Source organism: Dipodomys ordii, unplaced genomic scaffold, assembly GCF_000151885.1.
Source record: "Dipodomys ordii isolate 6190 unplaced genomic scaffold, Dord_2.0 Scaffold43, whole genome shotgun sequence".
Lineage (NCBI taxonomy): Eukaryota > Metazoa > Chordata > Mammalia > Rodentia > Heteromyidae > Dipodomys > Dipodomys ordii.
Window position 1 is genome coordinate 8,363,533 of NW_012267259.1, and position 21,023 is coordinate 8,384,555.

Sequence of the window (21,023 nt, forward strand, 5' to 3'; positions counted from 1 at the left end):
AAAAAAACATAGTTGTTTCCTGGAGCCAGCCAGAATCGCCACATTTTATATTTTTTTAATTAGGAGATCCTTCTCTTAGATAGCTGATGTGCACTAAAGAAAAAAGAGAATCAAGTATTTCAAGATACCTGGTTCATTTATATTCCTGTCACTCAACCTCATTAGTATTCCAGCTACCGTCATCCCTGAAGTTGTCTTAAGTATTGTCAGGCCTTGGCTGCAAGGTCACCTTGGCTGTCCGGTATGGAGGTGGTTCAGGAGGCTCAGTGGGAGAGCTGCCGAGTGATGACCACCCATCAGCCCTCAGCTGCCCTAATGGCAACTGAAGTCATTGTTCTGAGTATTGCTAGTATAATGAAATAATAGGATTCGGCCCTTTGCATCCTATGAAAAGTGAGTTTTCACACAAGGCCTCTTTAGCCAACCTATGAGCTGCTTTTATACTTCTTCCTCTATTCTCCCAGTACCTGGCACTTTCCTTTAATCCCAGCTTCTCTCTCCCTTTCCCTCTCCCTCTCTCCTTCTCCCTCCCTCTCTCTCTCCTTCTCCCTCTCTCCCTCTCGCTCTCCCTCTCTCTTTCCCTCTCCCTCTCTCCTCTCTCTTTCTCTCCCTCTCCCTCTTTCTCTCTTCTCCCGCTCTCTTTCTCTTTCTCTCTGTCTTTCTCTCTCTCACACCAAATATCTGATTGTGTTGCCCTGTTGATGAAGTATGATTCCAAGATGGGCCTTGCCTCCTTTTGTGGCTTTCTGTAAGATTCTGTAGATGGTGGCACGGCCATTGACTACATGCTCCAGGTGCCCTGCAGTCGTGTATCACCTGGTCAGCCAGGGGTTAGCTGAGTGTAGCTTATGTAGAATTCAGTGTTTTAATTTCTTCCCCTGTTCTCAGTTCACCAGTTGCAAATGTTTACAGTTTATCAGCTTCTTGGATCGTTGAAATCCTATATCTGCTTAACATCTATTCACTCTTATAAGTGTTCCATATACCATAGAATATTGGTATCACTTTAACTGATCTTATTAAAAAATACATTCAATTCAGCGTCAACATTCATCACCAACTGCTAAGATGACTTTTTTCTTTAAGTTTGTTGTAGCCAGCAGAAAACAAAGATTGATTGGGTTTTTGTGCTCTTTCCTGATTTTTGCCAGTTCCTCAAATCTATACTTAGTTACAATCTACTGATACTATTGTTTCTCCTGTTGACTCAGAAACTGAGAAAAAAGAAACCTTTCAGTATTTTGACAGCAGCAAAAGCTTTCATAGAATTGCCTGAAGCTAGAGTTACATGTCTCGAGGGTTTGCTTTTTCATTTTGGGATGATAATATATTATTCCATTTGATCATGTATGATTCTGAGCTTTCTCATCTACAGAATTTCTGACTGACATTTTAAAGTCATGGATTATCTAGGTTATGTGATATGACAGTCAGCTCTGGGACATATAACATGTAGTCAAATTCCCATTCTCATTGACTGCTCACTTAAAGACATAGATCATGTGTTCAACCTTCTAACAAGGGGTGTTACATGAGTCTGTGTTTATTCTCTGTAAAATTATAAAGCATGGCCCAGGATATGAGAGTCCCATATTTCCCTTTTGATGGTTTCCTGTATTTGCTTCAGAAAAAACTTCTGGTAAACTTTGTTAAGACATACATGAGAAGTTCCTCTGTAGAACTTGGTTAGGAGCCTCGGTAAAGTTCATAGCCAGGCACATGATTCCATAGAGTGAAGAAGACAGTGTAAGGGGTGGTCACATGTCTTGCCTGTCAGAAAGATTAGGAATCTCTGCTTAGCATCCCAACATTGATGGTATGGTATCAGGATTCATGGGGGACATTTATGAACACTGAACACCATATCTTCTTCGGAGTAGAACACATCATCTTCCATCCTGGTTTCCATAGTAAAAAAAAAAAATCACTGCTAATGATTGGAGAAACCATTAACCTCTCATTTAAATGTTCTTGCCCTTCTCCTCATATCAAGCACAAGGAAGGAAGGCAGAGGATTACCTGAGAGGTGGAAAAACGCCATATTGGGAGCCTTCCAATGTGCCACACATAAGCATCCTGGTTGCTTTGGAACTTGCAACGTGGAAAACAGTACAAGCCAAAAAGTGCCCACAGGGCTCCTCTTGACATCTCTTGCGCTTTATGTTTTTCTTATAGGAAGATCCACGCCTGAAATTTCCAGTACATATGCGGTCAAAAGCATCTTTAAACCCCAACGACCTTGGCCCTCTTCCTGTGAGTATACTGAAGACACATGGAACAGTCTGAAAATGTCCATTGCTAAGGGAGAATCCTGCTCCTGGCTTCCTAGGTCCTATGAGTTGAGTAGTTGGTGGAGTTTTACGAGTACAGTAAAGTACATGTGATGCCAGTACTTGTAAAAGAAATGTCTGAATTGGTAGACATTGAGCAAGAGCAGACAGGTGGCACTCACTTTGGGTGATCATGTAAGCACGACACACCGTAGCAACCACCAAGCGCCTCCATATTGCTGATAATCATAGAAACAAAGATATTCAAAACAATGGGGGAAGAAAAAGGCATAAATAATCATAGAAAGGTATTCCAAGTCATTTAACTATGTTTCAAGTTTATTTTCTCCCTTGTTGGTGACTAGGGGTTTTTGGGTTGTCATTGCAGGGGGAAGGGGGTTGGGGTGTGCAGTGCTCTTTGTTCATCTTGAGTTTAGGATGAAAGCTTTGCCATTTGTCACCATCAAGAGCCCCTAATAAGCCGGGCACCAGTGGCTCACGCCTGTAATCCTAGCTACTCAGGAGGCTGAGATCTGAGGATCGTGGTTCAAAGCTAGCCCGGGCAGGAAAAGCCGTGAGACTCTTATCTCCAGTAAACCACTAGAAATGGTATAGCTCAAATGGTAGAGCGCTAGCCTTGAGCTGAAGAGCTGAGGGACAGCACTCAGGCCCAGAATTCAAGCCCCATGACCAAAAAAAGAGAGAGAGAGAGAGAGAGAGCCCTTAATAAAAACTGGGGCAGAACTTGGTCTCAAAACTAGCTTAAAGGGGAATTTTTGTTGTTGTGTTCCAAATAGGAAAAAGAAAGTTTTGTGTCCTGCTATATGGTATATTGTGGCAAAATTTGAGACTATAATACTTAGGATTCAATCATCATTCATTAGATTGCACGAATAGTCCTCACCATTCATTGGTCTCTGGACACCAATGGAAGTCAGGTGAAAAGTAAAAGAAAGCATTTTTTTTTTCTGAATATATTTTATTCTCAAGTTTCAGATAAGAAATAAGGCAAGGACAGATAATGGGGACATACTTACTGTATCTTCAAAGTTGTTCATACGTTTTAGTTCCTGAGTTTGCATAGTGACTGTTTGTAGCAGAGAGGAGCAGCATTGGGTTCTTCAGCGACTCACGCACTAAGTAAATTCACCATGAGTAAGCTGTGGCTGAGCTGCTTCATCCCTCTCTGGGGCTCTCACATTTAATTAAATGAGCCCATCACACTTGACTCTTCCATAGTATGAGGAGCCAATTTCCTGCCCTTCATGTGGGGAGTGCTCCCTGCTCTGTGTTCTGTGTTGCTAGGTACTGCTACCTTCAAATATTTGTTGTTTAAGTTTTCCTTGGTCTAGTGATGTTTCCTGTAAGTGAAGAATAAGAAAGTGTCCAAAGTTTTTTTCAACATTGCTTTTGATTTCTAATGCTAATTGATGTCATATTCTCTCTCTCTCTCTTCTACCCCTCCCTCACCTCCCCCCCCCCGTGCACCCCCCACCCACCCACTGTTCCTTCCACGGACACTAGCCTGGTTGGGAAGAAAGAATTCACTTGGATGGCCGGACGTTTTATATCGATCATAGTAAGTAGGCCCTGCTGTGGGCGCACTGTGGATGCAGGGTGCCAAGGGGAGGAGGGTTCTTCAAATATGATGGTGAAAACTTTGTCGTTTTACTCTCTGTCCAGGTAGCCAGGTGTTATGTGGCGAGAATGACGCCAGGGAGTCAGTGCCCTCCTACGGTACTGTGCCTGCGCCCCAAGCTGGCTTCCAAGTACCCCGTTGAGCTTTCACCCAATTTGATCTTGTGACCTATTAACTTTTTTTTTAATTAAAAAAATTTTTTGGTTGATGATCCCTTGACATTTGCGCTTTTTAATATGTATACTCGAAATAGAAAATAAGATTAGAGGCAATACCTTAGTAAAAAATTTTAAAAAAAAATCTATGTGTAAACAGTGCTTGTAAGTTTTCAAAACACTGTCTTCCAAAGGTCTTATGGCAAGAAAGCCCATTCTGACCTTATTTTCTATTCATAGCATGTTACCTTGCACCCAGCACACTAATATATATATATACATATATATGTACATATATTTAGTTGTTTTCTTGAAATTGTAGCAAGTTTGCTGAAGACATTGGCTCCAGCACCTATAAATTAATGTGTGGTTTCTCATTTCAACTAAAAGTTAAACTAATAAATGTTTGCTTTTAGCCAGTGGATTACTTTATTTTTCAGTTTGTTTTTAAGGTGACTTGTTCTTCATGGGATCATTTTTACTTAGCCTTTAAAATTTCTGAAGAAAAAGTACATTAAAAAGAACACTTCAAATCGATACAAAGTTCCAGTCATATGTGCAGTTTGGTAGTATTTTACACTTGGGTTTGTATAATTCATAAGCAGGAAATCAGTGCCAGATCTTCCTTTTGTTTTTTCCTTTTTTCCTTTTTTACCAGTTCTGAGGCTTGAACTGGAGAACCTCGGATTGTGTCTCTGAACTTTTTGCTCAAGGCTAGGTAACACTCTACCACTTGAACGACAGCTCCACTTTCGACTTCTTTTTAACAATTAACTGGAGATAAGGATCTCACAGACTTTCCTGGCCAAGCTGGCTTCCAGCCATGATCCTCAGATCTCAGCCTCCTGAATAGCTAGGATTATAGATGTGAGCCACCAGCAACCAGCTTCTCTTCCATTTTTAATGATGAAACAAGAGCACCTGGGTGAGCCCTGTGCTGAAAAATCTGGCCACAAATCATACTGGGTCTATGCTTCTAGAGGCCTAGAGCTTCTACCAGCTGCTGCTATATTGCAAACAGGACTTTGCTTTCAGACATGAGGACTTATGTGTTCTCATACACAGAATGTAAACAAGAGATCCAGCTATTCGGCATTAAACCCAAAGTACAAGTCCTGAATGCATTTGAAGGATTCAAGTATTTGAAGGCACATGGACTTAGAGTTTTGCTTTGATTGGAAAGCAATGAGTTGCCTGCTTTCTGAATTTTTGCCTTAAACATAAAGTTGTTTCAGTAGAGCTTAAAATGTTATGTGTATACCCTACTTTCACCCTCAATCTGCTGGGTTTGTTTTTTTTCTTTCACTTTTTTACTTTGAAAAGATACTGTTAAAATGAGAGAGGCTACACCTCATTTTTTTTTCATTACAACAAAAAATGCAATTCTCTTTTCAGTTTTTTATTCTTTATTATTTCATTTTCATATGAATAATACTGATTGTTTTCGTAAAACAAGGTCTTACACAGGATTGTCTGTGACAGAGCACAGAGAACATGCCACATCTTAGCAGGTCTAGCTGATAACACTTAGAAAAAACCTGGAAAGAACTTTGTGAGGGCTGGGAAGGTGGCTCAGTGGTAGAGCGCTTGCCTTGCATGCCTGAGGCTCTGGATTCGATTCCTCAGCACCACATAAGCAAAAAGAAAAAAGCCGGAAGTGGAGCTGTGGCTCAAGTGGTAGAGCGCTAGCCTTGAGCCGAAGAGCTGAGGGACAGTGCCCAGGCCCAGAGTTTAGGCCCCACGACCGGACCCAAAAAAAAAAAGAACTTTGTGAATGTTCTTTGTGTACCAGCAGGCACCAAAAGAACAACACTGATTGCAAAGCAGCATGATAGTATGTGTTAGGAATAAGAATCATGCATTGTTTCTCCCAAGGGTATGCACAAACCTGATAAAATATGTAGTAGATGCTGAAGAAATGGTATCTTGAAGTTGTTCATCAAGGGTCAGTGATGAAAGTGTCTGGAAGTGACTGTTGCTGGTTAGAGAGTAGAGAGCACTTGCCAGGAGAGACAGCAGCAGTGGCCTTCTTGCCCCAGCTGGCCTTACACCTGTTCATCGGAAGTTGGAAGGGGACAACTGCTTGCTCCATGCCAGGCTGAACTTTACTTCTGATCCATCTGCCTGTTGCTTCAGACATTTCCCATTCCCCTTTCTAGAACAGCACATGTGGTCCTCTTCTCTCCCCACTGGATCTGAATGCTGTGGTCAGACTGTGTTCTGAGTCTGGCTGATAGCTCAATTGTTTGAGGCCTGACATGGAAAGTTAGAGGAGGACTTGGAGCAGGATATCTAGCTGTCTTGGAAAGGACATCATTCTTACAGAATGGCCATCCATACCTTAAGTTAGAATTTAACATTCCAATGACTCCTGTTTTGGACTCAGCAAAACTAAATGGCTTACCCTTCTATCCTTCTTGGCCTTTTTTTTGAAATTTCATGTCTCATAGGCAAAAAAAAAAAAAGCAAATTTTGACCCAAAAGTTCATTTTTTAAAAAATGGCTAACTTGCCCCGCTTCATTCATGTGTTGACAACACTTGCTGCAGAATTGATCTTTGTAACCACACAGAAGTAAAGTGTAGCTGTTCAATCATTCAGAAGACAATGTTGTAAACTCCCGTTAACTTGTGGGGAACCTCTCTTTAGCCATGGCAGGGGGTGCAAGGCTGAGTGGCACAGACACATCCTCAAAAGACTTAAATCAACAATGCCAGCAGTGTTTCAGATGTTGTGTTAGATAGCCATGGCAGCCATTGGTATGGGACAGTTGAAGAGAACCTTAGAAGACCGTGGGAAGAGTGACTTTCCATGCAGGTAGATTTCCAACAGGGCGGAACCTGGCAGGTACAGCAATTCTTGAGCAGGGAGACATGCAGGTGCATGGCTGTAGGTGAACTATATCATGGTTGACAGAAATGCAGTCTCATTCCACCTGGATGGTAGACAAAGGTGGCTGCTCCAGCACCTGGGCCAATTCAGCAGGTGTCTGCCAGGTTACGGGCCCATAGGTTCATTCTTCATGCTGGAGGGGCTTCTCCAGAGCCTTTTGGAGATGTATGACACCAATCTGATGCTCTTTACAAAGAACTTGGAGCAGAGCTGTAGAATTCTTGAAGAGAGAGGAATGATACTAGCCAGGGAGACCTAGGGACCAGAGTGGTTCCAGAAAGATGCGAATTCCCCTGCAAGGGTCCCAAAGGAGAAGAATGGGGACCACCAATTGAGACAGGACCAGGTTCCTGATTTGGACAGTGTCTAGATTGTGCTGCTGACTGGGAGTATGGGTCACATGAGTGCTTTGTGGTGTTGGGTGCTGACCTTGTTCTGTTTAGACAGAGTTGAGCAAGCAGGGACCCGGTGCAGATGGAACCTAACATTCAGACCTCATCAGAAGGTTGGGGAGCACTCCTGTGTTGAGAGTAGTAGTTGATGTATTTATGTTCTGCTCTGAAAACAAAAATCCAGTGGACACAGATATTATCTCAGTTGATATTTTAAGGCAATATTTTAGTTTTCTCTCAGCTACACTCTGAATTTTCAATTAGTTTTCATTGTTGTTGTTGTGTGTGTAGGGGCTCACATGCTGGAACTCAGGGCCTGGGCTTTCATGCTCAAGGCTAGCACTCTGACACTTGAGCCACAGCTCCAGTTTAGGCATTTTGGTAGTTAATTGGAGATAAGAGTCTCACAGACTTTCCTGCCTGGGCTGGCTTTGAATTGCAATCCTCAGAACTCAGCCTCATGAGTAGCTAGGATACTAGGTTTTAGCCTCTGCCATCAGCTTGATTTTCCTTTTTATCATGATAGCAGCTTTTACTTTCCCAAGACTTTGCTTCCCATGATAAGGGACCTAAATAACACCTTGTGTTTCCATCAAGATTCTCCATACAAAGGCTTTCATACTGATTTTCTGTCAGCCTGAAAACAAGATAAAAATTGTAGAATATTCCTAGGCCTTGAGAACCTTTGTAAAACTTTATGTCTGCTTTCATCAAAATAATAATAGCATCAGACTTTGGTTTAAAATCCTAGTTATAATGACTAAAATTGAATTCTTTTGTTACCACCAACTCACTTATTATGGTAGAAATATACAGGGTTAATATTCAGAATTTTCTTCCCTTTCCTGCCTCCCTCCTCCTTGAACAACTTGGAAATCCCATTGTTCCTCCCCGCCCCCGCCAAAACCCCCCAAATCTTTCCTTCTTTTTTTTTTAAATGTCTTAGCTACTTCAGTTTTTGTGTGCCTGCTAGTGGCACATGGAATGGCTCCTCATTTGTTCGATGGAAGATTCCCAACTGAAAACCGTTTTAAACACCATTGGCAAAAGAAGAGGGGGGGGGGGGAGTATCTGAAATGAGAAAGAAATCATGTGTGTGTTTATTAACTTCCTGAGAAACTAAAACTTTTTGTGCCTTTTGTATATTAAAACTCAAGATCAACTTATAAATCCTTGGAAGGACAGGGGTTTATAATTGAAATTTCAGCTGATCGCTTGCCAAAAAACAGCACAAGATGGTTTTACCTCAGTCCTGCATATTGGATTGAGTATTTTAACAGTATGAGAAGGGTTTGTCATGCAGTGTATCATTACCTCCTAATCATAAAATACTAAGTTGTGGTTTGGGGGGAAAAGGACATAGGAGATGAGTAGAGAATTTTTGAGAACCCAGAAATAGTTCTCTCTAAATATATAGTATACATTGGAACTAATATGCTGGTCTCTCTCTCTCTTTCTCTTTCGCTTTCGCTTTCTCTCTCTCTTTCTCTCTCTCTCTCTTTCTCTCATTTTAGATAGCAAAATTACTCAATGGGAAGATCCAAGACTGCAGAACCCAGCCATCACTGGCCCGGTCAGTATTCTCAAGTTCTGACTTGTTTGTGTAAGCCTGTGGGTGCACTGAGACATTCATTTCTTCTATATTGCGATTACCATGGTGAGGTGGAGAGTTTTAAGACTCTTCCCATCTCTTCACTGGCTTCCACACTGGGTATAGTTGCACATGCCTTTTTCTGGGGCAAGGTTATAAAGAAAGAAGAAATGGTTTGATAAAAATGAAACATTACTTCTTTGTAAAAGGATGAATGAATAAATAGAATCAGGAGCTGGCTTATGCCTGTAACCCTAGATACTTGGGAAGCTGAGGTCAGGAGGATCATAACTAAAGGCCAACCCAGGCCAGAAAGCTCCCAAGACTCCTTTTCAACCAATAGTTAGGAATGGTAGAATGTTTTGGGTTTTTTGTTGCTATTGTTGGTTTTGGTTGGGTTTGGGGTTTTTTTGGTGTCATTACTGAGGCTTGAACTCAGAGCCTGGGCACTGTCCCTGAGCTCTTTCGCTCAAGGCTAGCATTCTACCAATTGAGCCACTTCCAGGTTTTTGATTGTTAACCAGAGATAAGAATCTCATTGACTCTTCCTGCCAAGGCTGCCTTCAAACTGTGATCCTCAGATTTTAGCCTCCTGAGTAGCTAGGATTACTGACTTAAGCCATGGGTGCATGGCTTCTCTACTCCTTTTTATAGGAAGTGAAACCAAGCCCCATGTTTGTAGGGCATGGCTATTTCTTTAGACTAGGGTTAGTAAATGCATACTAATAAATTCAAATCTCTACCAGATTTAGAAGAGTCTGTGGGCATTTGGATGAGATTGTTGTTGTGTTAGGGGGGCTGGCAGAATTAAGAATCTTTGACTCTGCTGACTCAGTGCTTTCTTGGAGAGTTCCTGGTCCACTGGATGGAAGAAGAGTCTGTTCTGACTTAGGCATGTGAGCTCTGTAACAGTATAAGACGCTGCGTTGTGGGAGGAGGGAGCCCACTGGCATTCAGCAGCACTTGATATTAAACTTAGCAGCTGCATCTCTAAGATGCATATCCCATCAGCAGGGAGGGCCATGCAGCCTTAGCCACTAGTTGCAGGACAGCAAAGAGATACTTTGAAATTGCTGGAAGTCCACAGAGGGCATCCGAAGACTGCGAAATAATTCTGTAAAAGAATTCAGGAGCAAACCAAACTCAAGTTCTGTTATATCAAGTGCTGATTTAAGAAGCTATTTGAAATACTAATTTTACCCAGGCACTGGTGGCTTACACCTCTAATCCCAGAGACATAATCTCAAGAGGTTGAGATCTGAGGATTACAGCTCAAAGCCAGTATGAACAGGAAAGTCCATGAGACTCTTATCTCCAATTAACCATGGAAGTAGAGCTGTGGCTCAAGTGGTAGAATGCTAGCCTTGAGGGGGGAAAAAAAAAGCCCAGGGACAATACCCTGGCCTTGAATTCAAGCCCAAGAACTAACACCAGAAAAACCTGATTTTATGATTTTAACCTGATTCAAATTATGTTTTAAATAACAAAGATCTGTCTATTTGGAAACTTAAAAAGATACCACTTAATGGGCACTAGTAGCTCAGGTCTATAGTCCTAGTTGCTTAGGAAGCTGAGGTCTGAGGATCACAGCTCAAAGCCAACAGAGGCAGAAAATTCCATGAGACTCTTATCACCCAATCAACCACCAGAAATCTGGAAGTGAAGCTGAGGCTCCAGTGGTAGAGTTAACCTTGAGCAAAAAAGCCAAGCAAGAGTATGAGACCCTGAGTTCAAGCTCCCCAGTACTAGCAACCACCACCACCCCACAAAAATATAATACATTGTAAATGTGTGTTAATTGATACCCCATTAGCCATTTATAGGTTGAATTTATTCAACTACTTTGGTATTATTTTCTGTGTGAAAGGCTTTAAAGAAAGTCAGCTACTTAGAAAACACTACTTACTACAATGGCTTTGCTTTTGATACTGTCAAGTAGGTTGCTAGAATATTTTTCCTTGCTTCATGAGAAGCAAGATAAATCATAATAAACCATGCTGCTCTCCAAAAGCCAGAAGACTATTGACAAAACTATTAAGAGCCTTGTTCTTATAAATGATACTGCTTCCAATAGGAGTATGTGTGTTTGGGTAATTGTCAGCTTACTTATAGACATTTGACTTGCCATTTTGTTCTAAACATTTGGCAATTTGCATATGGTTTTTCCTCTTGATATATACATTCTTTAGAATCTGCTTTATAGCATCTAAGCCCATGAGAAGAGACTTTGTCTGTTCCTCTTTTTTTTTTTTTTTTGGTTGTTAATTTCTCTGACAGTACTAGGGCTTGGACCTCATGCTCTTAGTTAGCTTTTTTGCTTAAGGCTGATTGATGTTCTACCATTTGAACCATATCTTCATTTCTAGAGTTTTGCTGGTTAATTGGAGATAAGAGGCTCTCAAATTTGCTGAAGCTGGCTTCAAACCTTTATCCTCAGATCTTAGCCCCCTAAGTAGCTAGGATTACAGACATGAGCTACTGGATGCCTGGCTGATTATCTAATTTTGTAATTCCACTGGGCGTTTGGTTCATACTGACTTTCTTGTCTCTTAGCTTTCATTCTCTTCTCTCTCTCTTCTCTTCCTTCCTTCCCTTTTTTTCTTCAACTACATTGTGAGTTATTACTCATTTCTCCTAGTTAATTATTTCTTTCTCCACTCCCCAATCCTTGGGTTGAACTCTGGGCCTGGGCACTGTCCCTGACCTTCTTTTGCACAAAGCTAGCACTCTACCTTTGAGCCACCACTCTACTTCCAGCTTTTTTGAGTAGTTCATTGGAGATAAGAGTCTCACGGAGTTTCCTGCCTGGGCCGGGTTGGAACCATGATCTTCAGATCTCAGCTTCCTGAGTAGTAGGATTACAGGCATGAGCCACTGGTGCCCAGTAATTATTTCTTAAGATGTTTATAATCTCTTTATCTGTCCATTGTGTTTATTATTTCAGTGATTGCTTAATTGGTCAAAATTCTACAATCTATAACATTTGGTTTGCCATTTTAATAATTTTGTTGTTCTATCTTTTTTGGTTGATTATTTATCTTACCACTTTAAAATCATTTAATTAATCTTTCAAGTTATTCTCACTCTTGTTCTAGAGCCATTAAACCTTGCTAAGTGTGTCTATCCTCCCTAATGGCGGTTGGTTGTCTGGTTCAGTGTATGGTTTGTATGTGCATGTGTATTCATCTTCATTTCTTGTTTCTATGAGACTTTTATAAGCCCTAACCAGATGTGTTGTCAGCTTTTTTCCTGGGTTCATGCCATCACCTCAATAGATTAGCTGTGGCCTCATTTCATACTTAGATATCAGCTTGGAGTATGGATTTATGACACATCTCCTGCTCTCTGGTTTTCTCCTATTTATGGTCCCAAAGGGAAAGTCAGCTTCCTGTGGCCTCTTTGGACTGATGAGGAGTACTCATGTCCCCTTTTCAGATGTAAGGCTCTAAACAGAGAATCCTGTTCTGGCTCTTTTAGTTATAGGGATTGTCAGCCAAGTCTGTGTCCCCCTGGGAGAAGACCAACACCTAAACCCAAGTACCCAGAACTAGCTCCAGTGGCCTGGTATTCCCTAAGTTTGAGTCTTTCTTGCACTTGTAGTTTCTCTCCCTTTTCCCAAGTTTTAAACACTTAGTCCTGAGCTGGTCCAGCATTTTTGTGGTTTTTAAGGAAGGGGAGCCTTTCTGCAGTGGTTAGTGTACAGCCTCCCGAAGTCAGAGTAGTCTCTCTGTGACAAATAATACCATGATTAGCTTCTGTTAACCTCTGTGCATGCCTGCTGCCAACGTAAGACATTGTGTATTTCTACAGACTTTATAATCAACTGGTTTGGAATTTCCAGCAATCCTCTTAGGAAGGTAGGGGGAGGTGTTCTGTTTCCCAATGGAAGCTTGCAGCGCTAAATTGTGGTAGCTCTATGAGCTCCTGCAAAGGTGAGAATCAGGTCTGGAGCCCCAGCATGCTAGGGTCATAGGCCAGAGCTATATCCAAATGTTTTTGGTATTAGGAGACTTGCTGCATACCCAAGGCTGTCCTCATACTTACTTTCCTCCTGCCTCCATGCTGGGCCTACAGACAAGTACCATCATCAGAAGAGAAAAGGAGGAGGAGTGTTTGTGTGTGTGTGTGTGTGTGTGTGTGTGTGTGTGTGTGTGTGTGTACACGTGCGCGTGTGTGTGCATGCCTGCGTATTACTATGGTTTATAGCTTAATTCAGATCTTGTAAAAAAAATTACATATTCAGTATGTCTGGCATACTGTCAAAGGTTTTCTGAGTCGGGCACAAAATTCTAGTTTTAAATCCAAGCTACTTAGAAGGCAGAGATTGGGATCTCACAGTTTGGGCCTGGCCTGGACTTAGCAGTTTGAGAGATTCCATTTCAACTAATGTCTGGGTATGGTGACACCTACTTGCCATCAGCTATGGGGACACACAGTGGCTGGGTATGGTGGCATGCCTGTCATCTCTAGCAACATTGGGAAGCACAATAAGAACAAAGCTCAGGCCAGTCCAGGCATAGAGCAAGACCCTACCTCAAAACCAGTGGAAAAAGGTGCTGGGTGCCTGGGTTAAGTGGTAGAGCACATGCAAGCAAATGTGAGGACCTGAGTTTGGTCACCAAGCTTCCCACCTCAAAAAAGAAAAAGCCAGAGTTTTTTGACTTACCACACTCAGGACTCATTGGATAAACCTTAGCAGTTCTAGGACTGCTTTTTGTCCTAGGTAGATATAATGTGAATTTTCTGTGAAAAATACTCAAGTTTATGATTCATGAAATGCTCTGAATGTTGATTTAGTGTATATAAAATTTCAAGAATATTGTTTGCATTTTCTTCATTTATACATTTATCTTTCAGGCTGTTCCTTATTCCAGGGAATTTAAGCAGAAATATGACTACTTTAGGAAGAAATTAAAGAAACCCGTAAGTAATCTCTTCCCAAATACGGATTGTCAGTCATTTGTAAGTTACCAAAGTTACATCAGTGAAAATAGCTTGTTACTTGTGAACATACATGGTAAAAAATTTCTTTTTTTTATTGCGTGTTAATCCATCTGGGTCTTTGATCTGAATTTTTATCTTAAGAAATGGTAGCTGAAGATGAACTCAATATTACACTCAGATCACCCAAAAAGATAATTATGTAATATCTCATTAAAACATAGGAACAATTCTATGGAATATAACATAGTTCAGGACCTGAGACAAACAATCTTGGAAAGTCCATACAATTGCATGGTTGTCATATTTTAGTAAACCTATATCCTAGATAGAAAAATGTTCATGATTGCCCCCTTTGAGTACAGAAATGTAGTCTTAACTGTAACTTTTATATTCCAACATAAAGGAACTATTCAGTATGTAATCCAAATACTTGTCAATATTAGGTCCAAATATGTTACAGTTCTCACTGGCAGCTGACCACCAAGAAATCTATTAGGTTTCCCTAGGCAGTGCTGTAGCTTAAAGGACTGGGATTTTTTCCCTAGCAGCACACCCAAGTATGTCCATGTTGTTTCTCTGGCTTCTGGTCCCTCTTTCTGGTATTGAAGTTGGCTTCCTGCTTGGCAACATTGTGGCATCTGTAGGAAAGGAGACTGTCAAGCACAGCTTGGCACCCAGCTCCTGGGGCATATTACCCTCTTCCTGCTCAATCATCCCATGATTGGTCCCACTGGGAGCCCTAGCTATGGACGAAGTTCTGCTGTCCCTGTATTTCTCTTCCCAGAGTCCTGATTCAAATTTTTTTTCTTTTTTTTTTTGGTTGGTCATGGGGCTTGAACTGTGGGCTTGGGCGCTGTCCCTGTGCTCTTCAGCTCAAGGCAAGCGCTCTACTGCTTGAGCCACAGCGCCACTTCCGAGTCCTGATTGAGATACCCCATCAGTAACACTTCTGACATGCTCTGTCCTTCAGTCTCAGGAACGCCTAAGATCCTGCTTTCTTTATGAGCCATCTGCGTGTCCCCGGTAGTAGGCAATGATAGTAGCTGTCACCCTGGGCCTCATCCTTACAGGAGGCCATTCTCACAGCCTTAGTTGAGTGTCATGTTACTTTTGTGTCCATGAACCAATGGACTTCGGGGGTACTGTCCCCAAACTTGACAGAATCAGGATCCAACAACAAAAATGAACGTGCACACATCATCAAGTCCATAGCAGAGATGACAGTGGTCTCAGCCTTGGGGCGAAGGGAGTGGGGGCATTGCTCATAGCTTTTTCTTTTCCTTTCTTTTTAAATATTGTGAATTTTTTTGATTATCAAGGTGATGTACAGAGCATAGCTTTTTGTTGACTGGGCTAAATGAAGTCTTTTTCCTTGACTTCAACAACACATAGAGTTGACTATTTCACTTGGGGGGAAAGGAGTGGAGAAAAACCCCCAGTGTTTTAAAGAAGCAGAGGATGCTTTCCTCCATCCCAAGATTTCCTTCTGCAGCATATGTTGCTGACTACCTGAGCGGCTCTGAGTCTATGCTCTGTGTCCCATGCTAACCCCATGAGGCTGTCTGTGAGAGGATTGCAATTAGACCACTTGACACTGCTCTTTCGTTTGAAGCCTGACCTCATTTCTACTCCTCCTTTGTTGTTTTTCCTGGAGGGAGGAGGGGGGAGGAGAAACAGGTATATATTTACTTGTATGACCAATGAGGTGTTTTCTTCTTGATGTAGGCGGATATTCCAAATAGATTTGAAATGAAACTTCACAGGAATAACATATTTGAAGAATCTTATCGGAGAATCATGTCTGTGAAAAGACCAGATGTCCTAAAAGCTAGACTATGGATTGAATTTGAATCAGAGAAGGGTCTAGACTATGGGGGCGTGGCCAGAGAATGGTTTTTCTTACTGTCCAAAGAGATGTTCAACCCCTACTATGGTCTCTTCGAGTATTCTGCAACGTAAGTAATATGAAGTACATTCAGAACGTGTCTCCCACACCAATTATTTTACTCTTGATTAATTTAAACCTAATAAGGAGATGGACATATGCCCCATCCATTTGAGATGAATCAACACTGCTGATTTTAGTCCCTTCCCACCGCATTGCTTCTCAAATGTCTAGACCAGATTCTGACCCTACATGGTATAGTAATGAATTCTGCAGATGTCTAAAATTGATTCAGCTCATGTCTGTTGGGTCCCCAGAATTGAAATTGAAAATGTGTTGGGTAATTACATTAAGGAACAGAAGCAATTTTCATTTGCAAAATTGCATTAATAATTCAAGAGGGAAATTTGTCACTGTCAAAGCAAAAAGAGTCATATGAACAAGAATAGTCTAGGACCCAAAGGCCCATGCCTATTCCTACAAGGGAAAAACCAAGCTGAACCTTAACATTGGGATATCACCATTGCCAGGCATGGAAACTGAGGCAGGTTGAATTGCTTTCTCACAAATCATATAGTAGCTACTTTCATGCACATTCATTTCTCTGGAGGCTGAAGCTACTAATAGCTTGAGGTAGCCAGGTGCCAATGGCTCCGTGTTACTCAAAAGGCTAGAAAGTCCATGAGTCTCTTATCTCCAGTTAATCACCAAGGGAAAAAAAGCCAGCAGTAGGGCTATGGCATAAGTAATAGAATGTCAACCTTAATCAATAAAGCTAAGGGACAGTGCCTAGGCCCTAAGTTCAAGCCCTGGTACTACCACCAAAAAAAGGGGGGGGGGGGCTTGAGGTTGGTCCTGAGCTCCTAGGACTAGCAAACAGTGTTTAACATCACTCCATCCTGGGCTGTGAAGGATACCAGTCCTGCTGCTTCTGCCTCATGCACTTCTCCTTGGGGCTCATTTGGGAAAATATCCTATATTGCTCTCCAAATGGTTATTGTTAGTTACTGAAGCCTTGAGAAAGTCCACTCTAGAAAACTGATCAGTAGAAGGCAGGTTAGAGAGATAGAATCCTGGGCTGGGAAGGTGGCTCAGTGGTAGAGCGCTTGCCTTGTATGCCTGAGGCCCTGGGTTCGATTCCTCAGCACCACATAAGAAAAAAGCCGGAAGTGGTGCTGTGGTTCAAGTGGTAGAGCACTAGCCTTGAGCTGAAGAGCTGAGGGACAGTGCCCAGGCCCAGAGTTCAGGCCCCACAACCGGACCAAAAAAAAAAAAAGATAGAATCCTCACTTCCTACCCACATTCCCATTCCCAAACATTACTCCCTGGGAGGAATATCTCCTGGAAGTATCATCTGTGGAGCCCAGTTTGAAGGACACCGATCCTCTTGTTTGTGAGGCCAGAGAAGTAGTACTGAGCATCCAGCATCCTGGCTTTGCCTTTCTGACAGCAGACCCTGCCCTGGGTGTTCTTGAGACCTTTCTAGGAGAAAGCAGTGATCAGATATTCTGAGAGCTGGGCCTATACCCACACCTCCCACACCTCTGAGGTCACCGCTTTTATGAGAGAGACAATCTAAGGAATTCGTATCTCTCAGAATCCCTGCACAGTGCCCTTATTATGTGAACTGTATCAAAGTCTTCTCAATTTTCTAGCTGCATCATGTGAAAAATGACATTTTTAGAGATCACGGATAGGCATCCAGCTGTAAAATTGAGTGTTCGGTGGCAAAGTAAAATTGAGATTCTTGGATTTCTTCACATACACACAACAGTGATTAGCCTTTTCTTCTCTCTTATACTTCCCCTTCAAAGGGACAACTATACGCTTCAGATCAACCCCAATTCAGGCCTCTGTAATGAAGATCATTTGTCCTATTTTACTTTCATTGGAAGAGTTGCAGGTCTGGCAGTATTTCATGGGAAACTCTTAGATGGTAAGTTTTTTAAAAATTTTTTTTTTCAAAAGTAGGATGGTATTGTTTGTGCCTCCATATTAAGCATCTCTTCTTTCATATCATACATTATAAAAGGGTTCACCTTGTGTGTGTGTATGTGTGTATATGTGTGTTTCATTTCTGGGAATAGAACCCAGGGTTGGCACATTCTAGTCAAGCACCATACCACGAGTTACATCCCTAGCCTTCAAATTATTTATGTTTTATTCATCATGGCTATCTTTTCCTGGTAGCCACTTGGGCACTGAAGACAATGTGTGCACACTTTGTCTGTCTTCTAAATGTAAAGCTCAGAACATAGTGGGTTTTTTGGTGTGTGTGCACTGTGTTTTTCAGAGCTACTTTCCTTTAGATTTAGTGACAGATGGAAAAGCTAATTGAAAAGTTAATTAAAATGATCTAATCCCATCATGATCCAGCCATTGTTCCATTTGGCCCCAAATTATTTTCTAATGTGAAAAGACCAAATAATTTCAAAGTAATGTTGTAACTCAGCTAAGACCATAACCCTGGAGTGCCAGCTGAAATGGATGGCACAAAATAACTTCATTCTTATTTAGAGCATACAAATGGCAGACCCATTTCAAGGCTGGAAGAGTTAGAAATCAAGCCCCCCTCCCTGCTGTAGCAAGCAAAGCTTGTTGTGCAGATTTGTTACGGACTTGGGTGTTTCACAAGTCGTGTCCATAAGAATAAGAGAGCTCTAAAAAATAAATCATCATTGAGAAAAAAAAAGTCCTGAGGGTTTGTTTTTTTTTTAAGAACTTGAGTTTAGAATGGTTAAAGATGAAAAGTAGTAAAATTAGAGACTGACATTTCAGTAACTGTGGAGAGAGCCAGTTTCCATAGCAATTATGTTAATTGCATTTTATAGAGCCAGAGCTATTCCAATAAATAATTGATATACCCTCTGTACATTTGCCTTTAGTATATTTTTACTCTTAATTGGTGATTTCGGTGCCCTGATCAGTATTTTAGTTTGCAGCAAAGGGAGGTAGACACTTCTCTCGGATTCTCTGTCCCTGAGTATAAACTGAGCCTCTTTCTGGGCCTCTGTGTACGTCATAGGCCTTCTTTTTGACACTCTGTCCTGTGGGTATGCAGTAGGTGCTCCTCTGACCTCTCACTATTTGCATATACAGTCGATAGAGGTTTTTTCCTTTTTTATTATTATCTTTAAGTTTTCAAAGGGGTTTCAGCTCAGCATGTGAGTTTGAATGCAATTCATCTTGATCGTTGTCACCCTCATCTCCCAACCACACCCATCCCATCATTTGCACATTGACGGTTATGACTGCATTCTCTCACCCTTCAATGCCTCTCTAACTCTGACCATGCACACGAGACATTTCTCTGTGACATCTCACTACCTGTGCCTGTGTGCAGTGCATGCTTCTTTCTGACTCTGTGTATAGAGTCCTTGCTTCTGTCTGTCCCCCTCTCTCCCTCGGTCCATTTATCTGTACAACAGATGTTTTCTGTCTTGGTCTGTCTGTGTGCACACAGTGCACCTGCAGCCTTGGGGTCCTGCCTGGGGTGATGTCTCCCTGTTCAGGTCACCTCTGCCTTCTTAGAGGGTCTGTGTGTTCACCTTCTGCTGGGTGAGGAGCCACTGTTAGCTGCTGTAAGAGAATGCAGAGAAGTGTGAGCTGTGATGCTGACGTCAGTGACCTCCTGTTTTAGTGGGGAAAAAAAATCTCAGCAATGGCAGGGATCCCATGGAGTCAGTTTCACTCAGAGGCTCAGGAGTTGTGAGGGCGGGGCACTAGTGGCTGTCAGTGAAGGGAAAAATAAAGGGAGAGAAACCTAAGAAGCAATTGAGTATTCCTCACCAAGGCGCGGGGGGGGGTGGCTGGGGGGGGAGGGATAGGGGAGGTTGGAGGGGGTCATAGTACATGTCAGGAATTGTCAGGGTGTACTATACCCCCAGACTAGTCATCATCCAGTCCATTTCCTGAAAACATGATTGCCTTGGGGGAGAGGGACGGGGAATGTGATGGAGGGGGAGAGACTGATTGGCGTACATTGTAAGTGTATAGAGATGTAACGATCAATTCCCCCTCCCTATAACTAATATGAGCTAATTGTTTTAAAACACAAATGACAGTGCATACGTTGCTAATCTATGCCCCGTGGCCCACTTCATCCTCTTACCTGGAAGTCTGTGTATCTGCTGCTCTGGAGTTATGTGATGCCACTTTCTTTTGGAGGAGGAGAAGTGGAGGTCCCTGCCATGGGACACCTGCCTCAGGAGAGATTCCTGGTTGCCATTGTCTCCTTGAGACCCAGGCCTCCGCCTGGGAGGCTGTGTGGCCCTGAGCAGAGGCCGCTCTCATTGGCCTGCCTGTGTTTTCACCCCAGGCCTTTCCAGTGATGGCATTTGGATCGCTCCCCACCCCCTTCTCTCTAGCCTCTCAGCCTTTCTCTGTCCTGACCTCCTGCTGACACATCTGTTGGTATAGCCACTGTCCCTCCTGCTCTGCCCTTCCTAGGTGCACCTCTACCTCTACCTCATCTCTACCTCTACCTCATCAGTCAATTATTCTAGAAAGGCCTTGACTAGTGTGTCCTCGTGTCTGGTTTGTGCTTGAAAGGAGGTTGGTCTTTTATTTCATGCTCTGGTACACAGCAGTGTCAAACACTTGAAACTTAACCCAGTTTCTGCCATATTTTAGGTTTCTTCATTCGACCGTTTTACAAGATGATGCTGGGAAAGCAAATAACTCTGAATGACATGGAGTCTGTGGTAAGTAGATACAGAGCTTCATGATGCCTGATGGACAGGCACTGATAGACGCCTTTGCAAACCCAGCTCTGGTTGTGGGTGTTGTGTGTTGTCATTCGGTGTGAACGGAGAGGATTTAAATATTTATGGAAGTGCTTGATCTTTCTAATTTAGATAATAAAGTATTGTTTGTTTCCTAGCATTATTAGAGTAGACACTCCCAAATCTTTTACCTCTGTTTACCCTACCAAGACTTGAATGAACAAATGAAAACCAACAGACATCTAGAAACCTTGCTGTAGCCTGGACTTGCCACCCCAAACCATTGATACTGAACATTTAGAGATTCATCCACTATCCTTCTTGTTTCTAACCTCGTAAAAATGGTAGAGGCAAGGTCAAAACAAAAGGAGGAACACCACTAAACATGCAGATGTGCAGAAGCAAATGACCACTTCAGAACAAGAGTCAGAAAGGGGGAATGCTAAGAACCCCTCCAAACAGCAATGCTGGATGTTCCTGTCACCCTGCTGTCAGTGTTTTACCTGGACGGACCCACAGTCACGTAGAAAGG

At 42.2% G+C, this 21,023-nt stretch overlaps 1 protein-coding gene across 5 annotated transcripts in view; it reads left to right on the forward strand.

The window, feature by feature from the left end:
* The window catches only part of Nedd4l (neural precursor cell expressed, developmentally down-regulated 4-like, E3 ubiquitin protein ligase), a 299,659-nt gene that overhangs the window by 261,688 nt on the left and 16,948 nt on the right, over nucleotides 1-21,023 (forward strand). For all 5 annotated transcript variants that reach the window (XM_013018975.1, XM_013018974.1, XM_013018977.1 and 2 more), the window contains 7 exons: nucleotides 2,176-2,253; nucleotides 3,795-3,849; nucleotides 8,862-8,920; nucleotides 13,796-13,861; nucleotides 15,608-15,837; nucleotides 17,582-17,703; nucleotides 20,400-20,470. In XM_013018975.1, coding sequence (XP_012874429.1) covers nucleotides 2,176-2,253; nucleotides 3,795-3,849; nucleotides 8,862-8,920; nucleotides 13,796-13,861; nucleotides 15,608-15,837; nucleotides 17,582-17,703; nucleotides 20,400-20,470 — 681 coding nt within the window. The remainder of the gene's footprint in view (nucleotides 1-2,175; nucleotides 2,254-3,794; nucleotides 3,850-8,861; nucleotides 8,921-13,795; nucleotides 13,862-15,607; nucleotides 15,838-17,581; nucleotides 17,704-20,399; nucleotides 20,471-21,023) is intronic.